Source organism: Lolium rigidum, chromosome 1 (assembly GCF_022539505.1).
Source record: "Lolium rigidum isolate FL_2022 chromosome 1, APGP_CSIRO_Lrig_0.1, whole genome shotgun sequence".
In the NCBI taxonomy this organism is placed as follows: Eukaryota; Viridiplantae; Streptophyta; class Magnoliopsida; order Poales; family Poaceae; genus Lolium; species Lolium rigidum.
The window spans coordinates 60,804,101-60,822,968 of record NC_061508.1 but is presented as its reverse complement, the minus strand read 5'-3'; the positions used below and the strand labels follow the sequence as shown (position 1 = coordinate 60,822,968).

At 42.2% G+C, this 18,868-nt stretch overlaps 1 protein-coding gene across 1 annotated transcript; it reads right to left on the bottom strand.

Moving 5' to 3' along the window:
- Positions 1-876: 876 nt before the first annotated feature.
- LOC124708615 lies at positions 877-11,609 on the bottom strand. Its single transcript, XM_047240298.1, has 24 exons — positions 11,203-11,609; positions 10,976-11,100; positions 10,801-10,895; positions 10,543-10,722; positions 10,115-10,199; positions 9,450-9,501; positions 8,684-8,749; positions 8,023-8,186; positions 7,868-7,938; positions 7,509-7,700; positions 7,373-7,414; positions 6,400-6,507; positions 6,106-6,195; positions 5,894-5,969; positions 4,417-4,513; positions 4,271-4,340; positions 3,990-4,166; positions 2,961-3,083; positions 2,345-2,428; positions 2,036-2,220; positions 1,807-1,945; positions 1,633-1,692; positions 1,473-1,538; positions 877-1,385 (listed from the first exon to the last, which is right to left on the bottom strand). The coding sequence occupies exons 1-24, from the start codon at positions 11,607-11,609 to the stop codon at positions 1,272-1,274; spliced, it is 2,868 nt and encodes a 955-aa protein (XP_047096254.1). The 3' UTR covers positions 877-1,271.
- Positions 11,610-18,868: the final 7,259 nt, after the last annotated feature.

Genomic DNA, 18,868 nt, shown 5'->3' with positions numbered 1-18,868 from the left:
AATTCTAGACTTTCAGCCACGGTGGTACCTCGGGCTACTGGCTACTCCCTTATAATAAAGTTGCCTCCTAACCTCTTTGTTGATTCAGTGGTTTTTTCGCCATCAATCATGTTCATTCTGTTTTAAGGTCAGCTTGGAAGAACAATATTTTCTTCATCCCAAAATGTAAGACGTCCTTAAATTTCGCTGGTCAGCAACGTATTTTTTTCTTATAATATGTCTACAAATTTTTATAATACAGTAACATATATGAAATGAAAGAAACAACATGGCTGGGAAACAGAGCAAAGGCAAGGGGTAGCCTGAGGTGCCCTAACTTGGACCAGTAGTGACCGCAGAAAGTCAGCATGCGGTCAACAATGAGGAGCATCGCGTCAGCCTCGGGACGCCGCGCGCGCGTTCGACCATGCGTGCCCGCCACCACCACCACCAGTCTGCCACCATGATCTCCATCCGATCCACCGGATACACTTTCTATACCCATCGTCCCAGCTCTGCTCCTTTGCTAGTTGAGTCTAGAAAGTACAGTAGAAACCAAAGAAAACAAGGCTAAACCGTCCACACGGTAAGGTGCGGGATTGATTCACTTGCTTGGCAGTTTGGGACCAAACTATGAACATGCTCGCTGGCACAACAGGAAGGTACATGCATCCGTCATAAAAGAAAGTATAGAATGATGCGTAAAAAACTCTTTACCCAACACATTGCAGGAGCTACACTTGGTCGTTAAAGACTCGAATCACAAATGGAAAAAAATGTACTAGTGGTATAGAACAGAACCGAAACAGTAAGCATATCAAGGCAGTCAAGCGACAGCAACAGAACACATTGGTTCTCTCCAACAGGTAATTGTGCAGACAACATTATTCAATCATGGAAAACAGTCACGAAGAAACAACAGAACACGTAGTTTATTTTAAGATGGTACACTGTCAGTTGTTCTGGTCAAAATTTCTGGAGCTATTTACAGTTTGATCAGGCATCGGCCAGGATGCGGCAACGGTACAACAGGAGAAATGGTTAACACTGTCTATTAACCAGGCTCGGGAAACATAGGTGTTTCTCTGTTGATGCAGGGACATATCAATGCTCAAATAGACTCTAGGTAAGTACTAAGAAATGGAGAGAGGGCAAGATTGGCCGCTGCAGTTAAAAAGGCGGTCATCAAAGCTGAGACGCGAAAGCTCTACCACTGATTTAATTCTGTATGGCTAAATAAGAGCACAATGGGCTAATGGTACTACAGATTATACTCACACTACAGGAACATGTTAGCTGCCAAACCCAAAAGGTGATTTACTCCTGCTGCCACCTTCACCGTACTGCTCGTTCCATTTTCTTAGCTCGTTCATGCTTGTGGCATCGAAAGAAACGGATGGGCTCACCTGTACAGGTGATGCAAACAATGAAATATGAAACATGATATCCATTGGAATGCACAGAACAGTCAACAAACAGTAGGGTTCTAATACCTTGGCTTTTGCTTGGATAAAGTCATCCAACTTTAAGGACCTCAAAGAAGTTTTTGTACTAGCCCCCTAAGAAAAGGTGGCAACCATGTGAGCAAACATGCAGGAGAATCCACGATGAATAAACTTGCAACAACCAATACGAAAAGCAAGATAATGACACCTTATTTTCTTCTTCTAGTAGTTCATGAACTGGCCTGTATGCTGCGGCTATGCATAGGTTCTGCAGAAAAATGCACCAAACGAGTTTATACAAAGTTACACATGAGTAACATAAGTGGACATCAGGTAAATTAGGAGAAGAATAGAACAACTGATGATGACTTAAGTATGGTACCTTCAAGTCACTTCCAGAGTAACCTTCTGTTGCGTTGGCTAGTTCGTCAAATCCAAATTCAGATTCTAGGTTTTCTTTGGCAAGTAAAATCTTAAGAATTTTCATTCGGTTTTGCGCATCTGGAAGGTCGACGTATATCCTATGAATCATGTTGCAGATCATCACATTGTTAAGGCACCAAGCCAAAGTAATACATTGCCAGGCACAAGCACATAAATGCAGATTTTACCTCCTGGGCAAACGCCGTATTACTGCATCATCTAGATCAAATGGACGGTTCGTTGCACCAAGAATAAGTATCCTTTGATTCTCTTTGGACCGTAGACCATCCCAAGCTGCCATAAACTCATTGCGCATCCTTCTCGTTGCTTCATGCTCCATTGCACCACCTCTTGCACCAAGTAGGCTGTCAACCTACCATTAGCAAAACAAAATTGCATGAGAATCAGGAGATTCCATGTGACCTGTTGAAATGATAAGGACACCGTCCTGAATATAAATAACCTACTTCAGTTTGTTTGATCAAATCAAAACTCACCTCATCCACAAATATGATGACAGGAGCTAGCCGACTCGCAAAGGAGAAAAGGGCTTTGGTGAGCTTCTCAGCATCTCCAAACCACTGTTGACAGAAAACAGATATTGGCTACTGAATTGAGTTGTGAAATTTCGTGTACATTCCAGGAAGAGAATTCACACACAAGATGAACTTCTATACACGTCTTCGTAATTTCATGTAAAGCAGCACGTACGCACACAACTAGCAGGGAGGGACGATAGATGAAAGCAGTGCTGAAATTGATCTAGGAGCTAATAGAGGTTTGATTATTACTAGTATAGCATAAATGGAAGGATGGAAGAGTAGTGTGATCTAAGAAATCATACATGATCATTACCAAAGTATTTGTTTACAAAGAGAATGTTCAGCCTATCAGTCTGCAACTACAAGCAGTGGTAAATTTGATACAGGAGGGAGATAACCATGCAAAAGCGTCTGTGAATTGGAAAACATAAAATGGCGCAGGATATTTTAGGGTCAAATAGAAGAAGGGATTTTTCAGATGATATAGAAGTGAATAAGTGATTCATAATTTTCATTCCAATCAGTTGTCACAATAATACAACTCCTACACTCCAAAGTCGAGTACATCTACCTTTGACGTGAGACTAGAACCAGTGATGCTGATAAAATTTGCTCCAGCTTCTGTCGCAAGTGCCTTTGCCAAAAGTGTTTTTCCTGTTCCAGGAGGTCCAAAAAGCAGTATTCCTTTGCAAGGCTGAACAAAGGTCCACAGAGACACTTCATGTCAAAAATACAACAATGAAATAAAGCCATGCATACAAAAGTACATCTAAGAAAGCCAAAAGTTTTAGACTTTGCATCAGAGATATTTCTTCTATTATAGGAGTGCCATAAAAATGTAACAGTGTTTCTTCATGGACTTAGCAATTTGATTTATGAAGTTGAGTCAAATGATATCACATCACCATTTCTCACTCTTTAATGATTTAATTAAGCTCAATAAGTCATGCTTGCACCCTGCATCCAAGTATGCAAATAGCACTACCAAAGCAATTTATCATGAAAACACCCAAAAAAGAGTTTATACGGAATATTTTGCTACCTGTTATAGGTATCACTATCGCAGATATCATGAACAAAATTACTGGAGGAAAATGAAAAACCCTCTAAGCTGAGGATATCAACGAAGTTACCGTTAAGGATAGCAACCCAATCAACTGTTTCATCTACCGCAAACTTGTACCTAGTGCTGGCTCACTACAAGTTTCCAACTCATTAGAGGACCCATTATGTACATTCAGCACAAAAAATCTGCTTTACTAGACATCCATAAAAATACCTCTCTAAAATCTCCAAAGATAATCACTTATTATAAAACAACATCATGTAATATTGAGTATTGAGAGCTACAAAACAAGCTTGCAGAGGAATAGCACCAAGGCCCCACCAAAATTGTAAGTACATTTCGTATGTAGAGGTTTGGAACTAAAGATAAAACTAAGGTTATTTTTGCATTAGAAGACTATTTCAGTGTTGTATGGATATAAATTGGCAGTCAAAGTAGTTTGTAAGCCCATATGGTAACAAGGGACCAGAATCAATATTAAGAAGCCCAAATTACTACAGGGAGATATGTATATGCAAATGGAAAGCATTATACCCTTAACAAGTTCCCACGTGAGAAAAGCTCTGGTCTCCTCATTGGAAGAGTAACAAGTTCGTCCAGTGTCTTCTTGACATCCTCGAGAGCACCAATATCTTCAAATTTAACTCCAATTTCATGGGGAGGTACAACTGCTGAAATGAAATTGCGCTCAAATTCATCTTTTGCCAACATCTGCAGCAAAACACTCATTGAGGTTGGACATCATCACAACATAACGAACTTGCTAAATAAGAACAAACTAACTAACTCTATGAAACAACCATAACTTAGAGTACCTTCATGTTTTCAGAGAGCTTCTTAGGTGAAGCCTCCTGCTCCCTTAGCCTCCTGATTGCTAGCTCCAGACTTCAAATAAGGTAAGATATTAACAGTTATGTCTAGCCAAAGATACGATTGAATGGCCAGACCAATGAGGAAATACCTCTCGCGGGGAATAACTAGCTTGTCGCCCTTAATGGAAGGATGAGTTGCTGACGACAAGTAGTGACTTCTAGCCCATCCAATGACCTTCTCTGCTCCTACATCCACAATACAAATTTACAAATGCATGCAGTTAGCAAACTGTTCTACTCCAACTTAAGGCACTTTTAAGTTCGTTTATAGCGTGACAAAAGGTACAGCATCATACAGTCATGCGTCCACAAACAGCTGAAACAATAAACAACAAATACGAGCATATCCCAAGGATACATCTCCCACTGACCGAGATGAGGAACGGGTATTGCTGCTTGCTGGCCGTGAATTTCTGATCAGATCTGGCAGCTGTGGCATTTGCGCAAGTGATCAACAACATGAGGACTGAAGAATGAGGAAAGGGTCTACTTGGCCCGATTGGCATTTGGGACTGCGAGGTGATTTTTGGTTATCACCAATGTGTAAACAAGGTGGCGTGTCATGCAGCAGATCCTGCGCCATCGTGTACCGATAATGTTGGGCCTCCAACCATGGCGACCACAGACAACAGTGATTGAAGAGGGTGAGGAGCATCCAGCGTAAAACCTAGTGGGTTTGGATCTGGAGTTCAAAGAAAGAACAAAGGAGGGAGAAATACATGGAGAAGTTGATGCCTGTCGACTAACCCATGTTGCTGCCTAGATCCGAAGGTTCTTAGCTACTTACTCCTTATGTTCCAAATTAATTGACTCTTTACTCCCTCCAGAGTCAATTAATTTGGAACAGAAAGAGTATATTAAAGACTGAAACCAACAAGGGCAAAACCACTCCACACCAGGAGCAACCTAGACCACTTTAAAAAAAAAGGAGGAACCTAAAAGGTAGAAACCAATAACCTAAAAACTAGATCTAGTAGAAAAATGTACACGACATGGGTCCCACATCATTAGCTATGCCAACGATGAGCTGGAGAGGAACGGGGGATCTGGTAAGAGTTTGGAAGACTAATTAGGAAAACAGAAGGCAGAAAAGGAGCCCAGAACAGACTAGAGGAATTTACAAGTAAAAAAAAAGGTTGTAACTTAAGACAGGTGAGTGGGAGTTTTTGCTTTTGAAACGGAGACAGGTGAGCGGGAGTTATACTCAGTAGGAAGGTGAATATTAATTTACTTATAAGGACATGCAACTTCAAATTCTTTGGACCCATGCCCACTGACTGAGCACAAATCGCGTTCTCTAGTTGCAGTTTAGCGGGGTCAGTGTGCACATTGCAAATCAAGATTCCTAACGAGAGTAATGATATGAGTTAGAACCTACGGTTGGATCGATAAAACCAGATTGCATGCTAGTATGCCACCCACAAACCAAATAATAATCATGAACTTCAATAAACTTTAAGTTGGACGTTGTTTGATATGATCCATCAGCACATTAGCCACACTGGCAATCATGATTTTAGGGAAAAAGCATATGCGTCATAATATGGATCCAGTTAGCAGGCTTACTTTGTTTTGTCAGAATAATGCCATCTAACTTCACGTGCAGCAGATTTTCACATGATAGCTCATGCTCTTCAAGCACCTGCATTTACCGGCCATGACTTACAGGTAAGCACTTGGGGAAGCGCCATTAAGTCACTTCCCATATGAGGGCTGAATAATGGAAATGAATACGAATTGATTAAAATTACTGACTAAGCAAATAGCTCTTCCAATACCTTGTGTACTTCAACAAGGTTATGCCTTGAAATGATTATTTTTTTGTCCTCCTCAATCTGGTTATTGAAAACTCTCAGTTGCTCATCATCCTGAACATAAAAGAAAGTATTACACAGCTATAAAGACAACAGCATTAAACAAGCTAGAGGGGCTTGCAGATAGTAAGCTTTTGTGCACTGACGGTGACTAATGAAACACTAGGATTAACATACCAGTGGCCAAAAAAAAAAAAGGATTAACATACCATTACTTCCAGGAACAAAGTACAAAAAATGATGTAAACCTTTTTATACCTTTGGAAGAGGAACAAAAAATTTGTTTCCGAAGAGCTTTGCTATGCCATTAGACTTTGAAGGTTTCCGCCCTTTTAGCCCCCCTACCAGCCTCCTCAAGGATGATGTCTGAAAAAAATAGAAATTTCAAATTACTACGAATTTCACTTGTTGCTATGGCCAAAAATGAAACCAACTCTCCAAGACATTGTTCCAAAGAAAGTAGCTCAAAGCAGCAGTTCAAATTTACAAGCAGACCAATGTAAAACCCACTTTTGTTTTCTATCTACTTTGTTATTGGGACAATGCTAAGGTACAGTATATTTGCGAGGAGGCTATGGAAAATTATTGATGCTTTTGGAGGCTGCATTTACATTGCTGTGGCTTCATCAAAGAATTTCCACTATGCTAGTTTTTCACATACTAACTCCTAAACTCTTCTAACAGTTGTAACGGAAACATTATACTAGATTTGATCATTATTCTCTGCAATCCAGTACAGCTTAGCACAGGGACAGCAACCTGCCACCAGGCAGTCTTTGCCAGAACTGACCTAGCATACCAAGCTGTCTTGCTGCTAATTTATCCAGCTATGTCAAAGATCCCTTGACTTATGCTGATAATGTGAGGACGAGCACAATGAACACAACTCATGGGAATATTTCATAGGTTAGGTTAAGCAATATATATGTCCTGTCAGTGCTAATAGTTTCTTTTCCCATCCAGAGTCACCAGTGTTGCTAGCACGTAAGAAATAAGGGAATGAGGGCATAAAAGGGCAAGAAAAAAATAGTACGACATGTTTGGAGGTCTCTTGTAGATGCAACAGCTAAAGAAACTTTGTGGCATGCTGTGCCATAACTAATACCTAGGTAAGAGACAATTACAAAGCTAAACAGGATAATAAAGAATTGAAGATGCTTTCATAATCAGTTGTAACGGGGTAACACCACAAAACAAACATATATGCTTCAATAGATTAGCATGAAATTACCAGTGGAGACAGGCGAGAAAGATTGTGAAACACCAGCGCCTTCTGTATTTATCCATAACAAAAGTAAGAATCAGAAAATATCTATATATGAATGGAAGCATGAGCGAGTGAGACTAGATGAGTTTCTATCGCTTACCGGATCTTTATCCTTGGGTGCTGCCTCGAGTATGTTCTGCCCACATATCAACACTAAAGGTCCATTAAGCTGATCAAACATTTCCTCTACCTTTTCGATAAACTCTCTGCGATTTGATCTTGGAACTGCCCTAGAAAGCCACTGTGAACTGTCCGGAAAGTAAACAATGGCTGGTTGAAGAGATGGCAGTGCCTATTTTTTTTAAGCAAAGAAAACCCAAGAGAGGTAAGTTTACAGAGCAGAACAGATAGAACACGGAATGTACATAACATAGACTAGTGGTCAAAGCTACACAAACTTATGCATGCAGGGAGAAAGAGAAAAATGTTCCGCACAAAACATATTGTGTGACAATTTACCTCACAAAAGGCTTCGATCGCGATATGCCAATCTTCCGCCTGAGTATCATGGTCATGCGCAATATCTTGAGCTAAAAGCACAAACAAGACCATTGTTAAAATTGCAGGATATTCAAACTGGATGAAGCTATGGACGCTTGGAATGGAATACATACTGTCAACCCAGTAAACCGATGATTTAGCATCTTCCTCTTCGGCGTCTTCGTTAGCTTCATCTTTTGTACCATCAGCCAGTTTCTCGTCAGGAGGGTCAAATATAACAGCCACTTGATCGCCATTTATCTCATATATCTCTCCACGCTGTCCATTTGATAAAGTTCTGCAATTTAACAGTTGGGAGAATGTTGAGTTATAAAAGAATACACAAGAGTACTTTAAGAATGTCAAGATATAAGCTATTCAGCTTGTAATATCAAGAACACGAAACATGAAACCAAATCATTCATCAGAAACAATGTCAATGTGGACTACCAAGATGGAAGGAAGCACATTGTGTCCAGTGAGTGTCTACAACTACAAGCAAAAAAAATCAGCCTAAACATGTATATATACCATTTATTTTAAGCATAGCAAGCAAAGATTTCAGCAGAACTTACAAATGTTTCATAATATGCTTGAGACCGGCATTTGGTTTCAATTCAAGATATTCATTGCCATATTACAGTTATTTTAATGAGAAACTTAAAATATTAAACATACTCGTAAAGATAACATCTGTCCAGTTATCCCAAGGCGTTAAAAGCTGAAACACAAACAAAACATGGAACAAGGCATGCAGTCAAAGCCACCTATCTGAGACAAGATATATCCACCCACCTGCCGCTAATAAAGGTATAGGCATCTGCTGCTCCCTCTTGAGTAGGAATTTTCCCCAGAATGATCCTGTATGAAGTGCATCATGGTTAGATGAGCTCAATTAGTACGCCGGTCCATAGCCCTGTTAGATGAGAGGGAATGAACTCTACAAACATGTGCAACATGCCCTCCTAATACCTAGCTCCAATCTCACCAGCATTACTGAGCATGCATGCAGAGAGAACTAACAATGCACGCATGCACATAGTCATGCACAAGAGCTCAAAAGAATAAACATGGAAACCATGCATACACCTGGACCAGCAAGTACCCATGTGGCCAGTCCTACACATCCACATAAAGGCCCACCCATCTTCCGTCATGTGCTTGCTCCACAAGTGTGTCTATATGCATAGGCACACGTCTCACACAATTGCAGCCCATGCATGAATTTCAGTTCGAATTTCTTTGGGTTACTCAGGTCTGATGAATTATGAATAATTAATACTCATGCTTATTAACAATTTCCAGAAACAAACTCTCATTTATTTCGATATAATCAACAACACGAATAGAACATGTAAACCTGGGAGAAACTCATGACATCATATAACACATAACACTACAACAGACATGTCAGCGCTCTGCACAGATACATCAAATCAAATTAGGTACCAAAACATGAGTTTAACGAATTGAAAGGTTGTTAATGCAAAGGGAGAAAATCAAGAAAAAGGTGGCTAAACCAAAAAAAAAAAAAAATAGGTGCAGCACTCCCAACAAGTACCTGTTATCTGCTTCAACAAGCACTGACGCTCCAACATACTTGACCCTGTCACCTGAAACAATGATAAAGGAAGTCGGTGCGGTCTTCATACAGAGTTTGGTACATATTAAAATGGTCCAGCCTGAATTTCACATTCACTAATAGGTATGCTATGAAACTTATGCCAGTGGCATTACATTAATCTCATACAATATCTGTAGTGCTGAACTGCTGATCCAATACAAAAAGACAAAATTCTGAAGTTCGGAAGAAAGTTGGTGGTGTAGAGTAGTTGATCATTTATGTGTTTTGTGGTGAAGTGATGCTTCAGTTCACCCTCAGAAAAATCAACAGTACAACGCAACTGGCTATGTGCATAGTTGACGGTCTGAGAAATAACTATTTATCTAACATGCAGAATGTTGAACACATTAGTAAGCAGAATGAGATGAGTATTATCAGATGGCGATGTGTGATTAACAAGCAAATGCACCTGAGTTAATACACATAACATGACATATTAACCTACAGCAGAGCTTAGCATGTATTATCACAAGCAACACAAGAAGTAGCTACTCACCAGTATAAGATCAAGTACCAGGGTCATGATTAATTATGATATCTAATGTGCAGTCAATACTGGAGAAAACAACACTCAAGAAGAAAAAAAAAACTTAGTCATGTACCCTTTTGGAGAGGTCTTTTCTCTTCTTCAGGGGACTCGGTGGTGGATTCTGCTGCTGAAGAATTTTCTTGCTCACCAACAACTCTCTAAGACGAGATGTTAAGGGATAAGTTGTAAGCCGTAGAGAAGCAAACAAACAGAAAGGGGAAAATAGGGTCCAAAACTAATTAGCATGCTAGTCGAAAAGATACAACACCATTGCATGAGACTGACACTTATTAGATGCATATATTTATATCAGAAGTTCACTACAAGACACTAATATAAACTTGAGCGTTTTTTACCTTATGCCCCCAATTTTATAAAATAGGTGGATATATACAAAGTAAAGGTACAGCCCTGGGTGTTGAAATATAATAATAAGAGCAAGATAGTAAGAATTATCAACTGTCATATTATATGATTTGGTAACTTATCAGAAACAAACACCTTGGCGAATTCCTCAATCCTGCGCGGAACTAACTTCTTAAGTTCTTCCAATGATTTGGTAGCTTCATCGTCATCGCTTTCACCAGAATCTTCATCTTCCGCTTCTGATCCTGAGCCTTCCTCTTCTGACTCCGCCTGGCCATCCTCTTCCTCGGTCTCTGAACAATCTTCACCATTATCCTATGAGGAGGTGAGGCATCAGGTTTGCCAAACAAAACTGGAGGACTATGCTTTTGAAACTGGAGGAGATTGTCTTACAAATGGAGCCAGAACACTGCTGTCCAGCACCAACAATGGCACGCGTAGCTCATGGGCGATCGCTCTCACCAATCTCTCCCGGTAAAGCTCGGTTCCTGCAATGGAAACAAAATCTCAACATCCAAAACCAGCAGAAAGGCACACACACATTGAGGAAACATTGTCTGTACAACACCTGGCAAGCTCTGGAGCAATATCCTCCCACCGGATGACTGCAGCCGTGAACCGTACTCCGAAGTGGCGTCCTTGTTCCGCAGGTGCGATGCCACACACTCGGTCAGCAGCTGCCTCGCATTGTTACTTGCAACCGGAAAACAGGGACAGCGAAATGGAAGCTGGGTTAGTGACGTCCGGAAGGGGGAAACCTCCCGCGGTAGATGGTGGGCGTGTCGTCGTGCTTACTCGACGTAGTAGGGGAAGTTGCTCCAGGTGAGGCTGCTCTTCTGCCACGGCACGACGCGGCGCAGGAACTCGTTGCGGAAGCGCTCGCGCTTGGTGAGGAAGGGCGACTCCCGCCTCTTGCAGCCGGTGAGGAACCGCTCGCCGCTCAGCCACTCCTGCTGGTCCTTCTCCCCGAGTCGCGCGTGGTCCTGCTGGTTGCTGCTGCCGCCGCTCCCCGCCGCCGTGTCCGCGCTTCCCACGCCCTCCTCCTTGGAGCTGTAGAACCGGAGAAGCCGCCCCCTCTCGCTGAAGGGCTGGTGCGGCGCACCCAGCGTCCGTGCCCCGTCGGGCGCGCCAAATCTCCCGCCGGCGGCCGAGGGGGTGCCGAGGGAGATGGGTGGGGGGCGCAGGAGGCAGCGCAGCCGCATCGCCCGATGCATCGCGGGCCGCGGCGAGGGGTTCGCGAGCAGGCTAGGCCCCGGGTCCGCGCATGCGGCAACAGGGTGGTGGATTCTAGGGCGTGCCGTCAGCGGCGGCGCAATGGCTGAGAGGGGGTGTGTTTGCTGGTTGCGGCGGCAGCGGCGGTGGCCATGGCGGCTGCCTGCACGGACCGGCGATTTGTTGCGGCTTTGGGTCGGGGAGCTCCGCGTCGCTGCTTCCGACGGCTGGGCCGTAATCTGGGCTTCGGTTTGGGCCTTAGCTAATGAAACATGCCCTTGTTGTTGTTGCTAAAAGAAGGATTGAAACATGCCCCCAGTTTTCCCTAAAAAATAAACATGCTCCGAGGTTTTTGAAAAAAAAAATAGAACGGGGAACTTTTAATTATGATGAGGAGTCACATCGTCACAAGTTCTCTTATAGAGAGTGAGAGACCATCTAGGAGGGTAGCGGCACCCTCAGCCTAGCAGAGTTTAAATTTCGAATTTGACATTTTAGTGTTTTATTAAAAAGGTAGAACATTTTTCAGTGGGAGGTGGGTGGTCGTGATGACTTCGTCAATCTCAAGATTCGTTGGATCAGTTTCTTGAACTCGGTTTCTCGGAGGTGCTCATAAGGTAGGATGTGTGCGCACGTTCATAAGGGTGGGTGTGTGTATGTATGTGTGTGCGTCTGCATCTGTATTATGTTTCGTAAAAAAACTCGATCACCAAGAGAAGCAACTAATTTGGCGAAGACATCAGTAACCCACCGTTGGTATCTCTTCCGGAGTGCTTGATAGTGCACTGATGTAGCTTCTTTATGAGGGATTTGACTTCTTCGTATGTCGCCCAAAGTCTCGATCTATCTTGTTCTTTGAAACTAAGCGCAGTGATCGAGGAGGCACAGTCAAGTTCTAGGATCATGCACCCTGCTAGATGTAGTTTTGATATGAGTTTAATGCCACACAATAGGCAGCCCTATCCTCCGCTCTTTCTGCATCCTTGCAGTTGGCAACAAGGGTGCATGCTATGAACGGGATTGAACCATGGTTATCCCCTGGCCACAACACCAGCCCAACTTGATTTTGAGGGAAGGAAGCGCCATTAGTGTTTAGTTTGGTCCAACCTAGTGGGGGCGTCCATGGTGAGGGGTTGGAGTTATTGCCTGATATGACTGTCGGCAGTGGATCCAATGCTTCTTTTCCATATTTATCTTTTGAATCTTCGAGTTGGATGGAGTGTTGTCTAGTGTCGTTTCGTTCACCATTGAAACATTTGCAGTTTAACCCCTCAAAATTTAGAAATTAGCATGTAGTGCATAACTCATGTCCAACTAAACGCCTGACATGCTAACCCCCTCGTCAATTTCCCTGTACGCCCACAAAGAGAAGACCGGCGAGTGGTAGCACTAGGGTTTCCGTCTGCCACCCCTCTTGTCGTCCTCTGCTGCGACTCAACGTGGAAATGCTATCAGTGATCGCACAGGTCAAGCCAACTGGGCCGTTGATTTCAGCAGGCAAGATAGTCAGCACTCCCGTCGATGGCCGCGTCACTAGCATTGATACGTGTTGCATGTAGGAAGAGGAAATAGGTTGAGGAACACGAGGTGGCGAACGAGTGTGACTGTGGAGGCGGAAGCGGTGCAGGGCGCACAACACCAGGAACACCATGCATGGCGTCTATCGTGGTACTGTCACGGCTGATGCCATGGATGGCTTAAGTAGAGGGAAAGTGAGGCCTATGGACTATGGCGGATTCTGGAGGCGGGTATGAGCACGAGCGATACGGCGACGTACCTAGGTTCGGGGCCTTGGTGTGGAGGTAACACCACTACTCCTGCTTGATCTGTATAAGGGGGAGACAATACAATGGTGCTCCTAGAGCTGCATCCGGCTTGGGAGCGGGCTGGTGGTAGACGAAGGTCTCTCCCTACTCCCAACGGTGTATGCGATGTATGAAAGAGAATGAGTTGGATCCCCTCGAAGGAGGTGCTAGGGATTATATAGTGCCCTGAAAATTTACAAAGACACCTCTAGAGGCTACGATGCCGGATCCATCGGCTCTGGCTGCCTCGCTCTCCCACAAACCCCGACGCACTAGGGCCCCGGGCGGCCACCCACGTCTCGTCCTTCGGTCGCTCCGATAGCGACACGGCCGTCGGAGGGGCAACCCGTAGAGTAGCTCCTAGCATGCACTGATGACCCACAAGTATAGGGGATCGGAACAGTCTTCGAGGGAAGTAAAACCCAAATTTATTGATTCGACACAAGGGAAGGCAAAGAATATTTATAAGCTTTAACGGATGGGTTGTCAAGTTCACCTACACTTGGAAATGACTTGCTCGCAACAGTTTATCAGTACTAACAGTTTTATAGCAGTGGTAGTAGTGAAGTAACAGCAGTAATTAAATGAAAACAGAAGTAGCGATGATTGCAGTAGATAGCAGGATTAAAATATTGTACCCCGTCGGGCACGCCAAATCTCCCGCCGACGGCCGAGGGGGTGCCGAGGGAGATGGGTGGGGGCGCAGGAGGCAGCGCAGTCGCATCGCCCGATGCATCGCGGGCCGCGTCGGGCGAGGCGGCGAGGGGTTTGCGAGCAGGCTAGGCCCCGGGTCCGCGCATGCGGCAATAGGGTGGTGGATTCTAGGGCGTGTGATGTCTACGCACGCTTCTATTCCTGTAGACAGTGTTGGGCCTCCAAGAGCAGAGGTTTGTAGAACAGCATCAAGTTTCCCTTAAGTGAATCACCCAAGGTTTATCGAACTCATGGAGGTAGAGGTCAAAGATATCCCTCTCAAGCAACCCTGCAATTACGATACAAGAAGTCTCTTGTGTCCCCAACACACCTAATACACTTTTCAGATGTATAGGTGCACTAGTTCGGCGAAGAGATAGTGAAATGCAAGTAATATGGATGAATATGAGTGGTAATAACAATCTGAATAAAATATGGCAGCGAGTAAACATGCAGTAGAACAGTAAATAAACGGAGTTTCGATGCTTAGAAACAAGGCCTAGGGATCATACTTTCACTAGTGGACACTCTCAACATTGATCACATAACTGAATAAACAAACACTACTTTCTCTACACTCTCTTGTTGGATGACAAACACCATTCATTGTGTAGGGCTACAAGAGCTCCCTCAAGCCGGAGTTAACAAGCTCCACAACATTCGGAGTTCATATTTAAGTAACCTTAGAGTGCATGATAGACCATTGCAATTATACCGAGTACTAACATAACATGCACACCGTCACCGTCAGGCTATGAAAGGGGGAATAGATCGCATCAATACTATCATAGTAATAATTAACTTCATAATCTACAAGAGATCACAATCATAGCTTATACCAAGTACTACATGATGCACACACTGTCAATATTACATCATGGAGGAGGAATAGACTACTTTAATAACATCACTAGAGTAGCACATAGATGATATTCAACTAGATCACAAAGAGAGAGAGATGAACCACATAGCTACGGTGAGAGCCCTCGACCACGGGGAGAACTACTCCCTCCTCATCATGGGAGTCAGCAGCGTCAATGAAGATGGCGGTGGTGTTGATGGAGATGCCTTCCGGGGGCAATTCCCCGTCCCGGCGGCGGCTCTGGAACTTTTCTCGTATCGTGGCTTATCGTTATAGGGTTTTCGCGACGGAGACTTTATATAGGCGGAAGGGCAGCCTCGGGAGAGTCAGAGGGTGGCCCCACCATAGGGGGGCGCCCCCCCCCCCCTTGGCCGCGCCGCCAGGTGGGGTGGGGCCCCCAGGGCTCCCCTCTGGTCCCTCTTCGGTGCTCTGGAACCTTCGGTGAAAAATAAGATCGTGGGCGTTGATTTCGTCCGATTCCGAGAATATTTCCTTTGTAGGATTTCTTAAACCAAAAACAGCAGAAAACAGGAACTGGCTCTTCGGCATCTCGTCAATAGGTTAGTGCCGGAAAATGCATAATAATGACATAAAGTGTGTATAAAACATGTGAGTATCATCATAAAAGTAGCATGGAACATAAGAAATTATAGATACGTTTGAGACGTATCAAGCATCCCCAAGCTTAGTTCCTACTCGCCCTCGAGTAGGTAAACGATAACAAAGATAATTTCTTAAGTGACATGCTATCATAATCTTGATCAATACTATTGTAAAGCATATGAGATGAATGAAGTCATTCAAAGCAATGGTAAAGACAATGAATAAACAACTGAATCATATAGCAAAGACTTTTCATGAATAGTACTTTCAAGACAAGCATCAATAAGTCTTGCATAAGAGTTAACTCATAAAGCAATAGATTCAAAGTAAAAGGCATTGAAGCAACACAAAGGATGATTAAGTTTCAGCAATTGCTTTCAACTTGTAACATGTATATCTCATGGATAGTTGTCAACATAAAGCAATATAACAAGTGCAATAGGTAAACATGTAAGAATCAATGCACACAGTTGATACAAGTGTTTGCTTCTAAGATAGACGGAATAGGTAAACTGACTCAACATAAAATAGAAGAAAGGCCCTTTCGCAGAGGGAAGCATGGATTACTATTTTTGTGCTAGAGCTTTTCATTTTGAAAACATAGAAACAATTTTGTCAACGGTAGTAATAAATCATATGTGTTATGCATAATACATCTTATAAGTTGCAAGCCTCATGCATAGATTACCAATAGTGCTCGCACCTTGTCCTAATTAGCTTGGATTAACATGGATTATCATTGCATAACATATGTTTCAACCAAGTGTCACAAAGGGGTACCTCTATGCCGCTCTGTACAAAGGTCCAAGGAGATAAATCGCATTTGATTTCTCGTTTTTGATAGATCTCAACTAAGGACATCCATACCGGGACAACATAGAAAACAGATAATGGACTCCTCTTTAATGCATAAGCATTCAACAACAGATAGTATTCTCATAAGAGATTTGAGGATTAATGTCCAAACTGAAACTTCCACCATGATTCATGGCTTTAGTTAGCGGCCCAATGTTCTTCTCTAACAATATGCATACTCAAACCATTTGATCATGATAAATCACCCTTACTTCAGACAAGACGAACATGCATAGCAACTCACATGATATTCAACAAAAGTGTAATAGTTTATGGCGTCCCCAGAAACATGGTTACCGCTCAACAAGCAACTTATAAGACATAAGATACATAAGTAACATATTCAATACCACAATAGTTTTTAAGGCTATTTTCCCATGAGCTATATATTGCAAAGACAAGGAATGAAATTTTAAAGGTAGCACTCAAGTAATTTACTTTGGAATGGCAGAGAAATACCATGTAGTAGGTAGGTATGGTGGACACAAATGGCATAGTTTTTGGCTCAAGGATTTGGATGCACGAGAAGAATTCCCTCTCAATACAAGGCTTGGGCTAGCAAGGTTGTTTGAAGCAAACACAAGTATGAACCGGTACAGCAAAACTTACATAAGAACATATTGCAAGCATTATAAGACTCTACACTGTCTTCCTTGTTGTTCAAACACCTTAACTAGAAAATATCTAGACTCTAGAGAGACCAATCATGCAAACCAAATTTTAACAAGCTCTATGTAGTTCTTCATTAATAGGTGCAAAGTACATGATGCAAGAGCTTAAACATGATCTATATGAGCACAACAATTGCCAAGTATCAAATTATTCAAGACATTATACCAATTACCACATGAAGCATTTTATGTTTCCAACCATATAACAATGAACGAAGCAGTTTCAACCTTCGCCATGAATATTAAAAGTAAAGCTAAGAACACCAGTGTTCATATGAACAAGCGGAGCGTGTCTCTCTCCCACATAAGCATGAATTTATTCAGATAATGAAAATAACAAAACGAAAATAAAAGCACACAGACGCTCTAAGTAAAGCACATAAGATGTGATGGAATAAAAATATAGTTTCACTAGAGGTGACCTGATAAGTTGTCGATGAAGAAGGGGATGCCTTGGGCATCCCCAAGCTTAGATGCTTGAGTCTTCTTGAAATATGCAGGGATGAACCACGGGGGCATCCCCAAGCTTAGACTTTTCACTCTTCTTGATCATATTGTATCATCCTCCTCTCTTGACCCTTGAAAACTTCCTCCACACCAAACTCAAAACAAACTCATTAGAGGGTTAGTGCATAATTGAAAATTCATATATTCAGAGGTGACATAATCATTCTTAACACTTTTGGACATTGCACAAAGCTACTGAAAGTTAATGGAACAAAGAAATCCATTCAACATAGCAAAAGAGGCAATGCCAAATAAAAGGCAAAATCTGTCAAAACAGAACAGTCCGTAAAGACGAATTTTTTAGAGGCACTGGACTTGCTCAGATGAAAAAGCTCAAATAGAATGAAAGTTGCGTACATATCTGAGGATCACGCACGTAAATTGGCAGATTTTTCTGAGTTACCTACAGAAGGGGCTGCTCAAATTCGTGACAGCAAGAAATCTGTTTCTGCGCAGTAATCCAAATCTAGTATCAACCTTACTATCAAAGACTTTACTTGGCACAACAATGCAATAAAATAAAGATAAGGAGAGGTTGCTACAGTAGTAACAACTTCCAAGACACAACAAAACAGTAGCAAAATAAACACATGGGTTATCTCCCAAGAAGTGCTTTCTTTATAGCCATTAAGATGGGCTCAGCAATTTTTATGATGCACTCGCAAGAAATAAGAGTTGAAGCAAAAGAGAGCATCAAAAAGCAAGTATGAAACAGATTTAAGCCTAACCCACTTCCTATGAAAAGGAATCTTGCTCACAAATAAATTCATGAGGAGCAAAGTGACAAGCATAGGAAGATAAAACACAAGTAACTTCAAAATTTTCAGCATATAGAGAGGTGTTTTAGTACCATGAAAATTTCTACAACCATATTTTCCTCTCTCATAATAATTTCCAGTAGCATCATGAACAAACTCAACAATATAACTATCACATAAAACATTCTTATTCACATGCATAAAAGTATCATTACTCTCCACATAAGCATAATCAATTTTATTAATTGTAGTGGGAGCAAATTCAACAAAGTAGCTATCATTATCACCATAATCATCAAATATAGGAGGCATAGTATAATCATAATTAATTTTCTCCTCAATAGTAGGTGGATGATAGTCATCATTGTAATCATCATATATAGGAGGTAAAGTATCATCAAAGTAAATTTTCTCCTCAAAACTTGGGGGACTAAAAATATCATGCTCATCAAACCAGCTTCCCCAAGCTACACATTGTAACTGAACGAAGTGCAT

Coding starts and splice junctions, on each gene's coding strand:
- LOC124708615 (XM_047240298.1), bottom strand. CDS start 11,609: ATGCGGCTGCGCTGCCTCCTGCGCCCCCCACCCATCTCCCTCGGCACC. Junction 9,502..10,114: donor GAAAAGACCTCTCCAAAAGG/GTACATGACTAA, acceptor TCATTGTTTCAG/GTGACAGGGTCAAGTATGTT. Junction 6,508..7,372: donor TTTCTCGCCTGTCTCCACTG/GTAATTTCATGC, acceptor TATTTTTTTCAG/ACATCATCCTTGAGGAGGCT.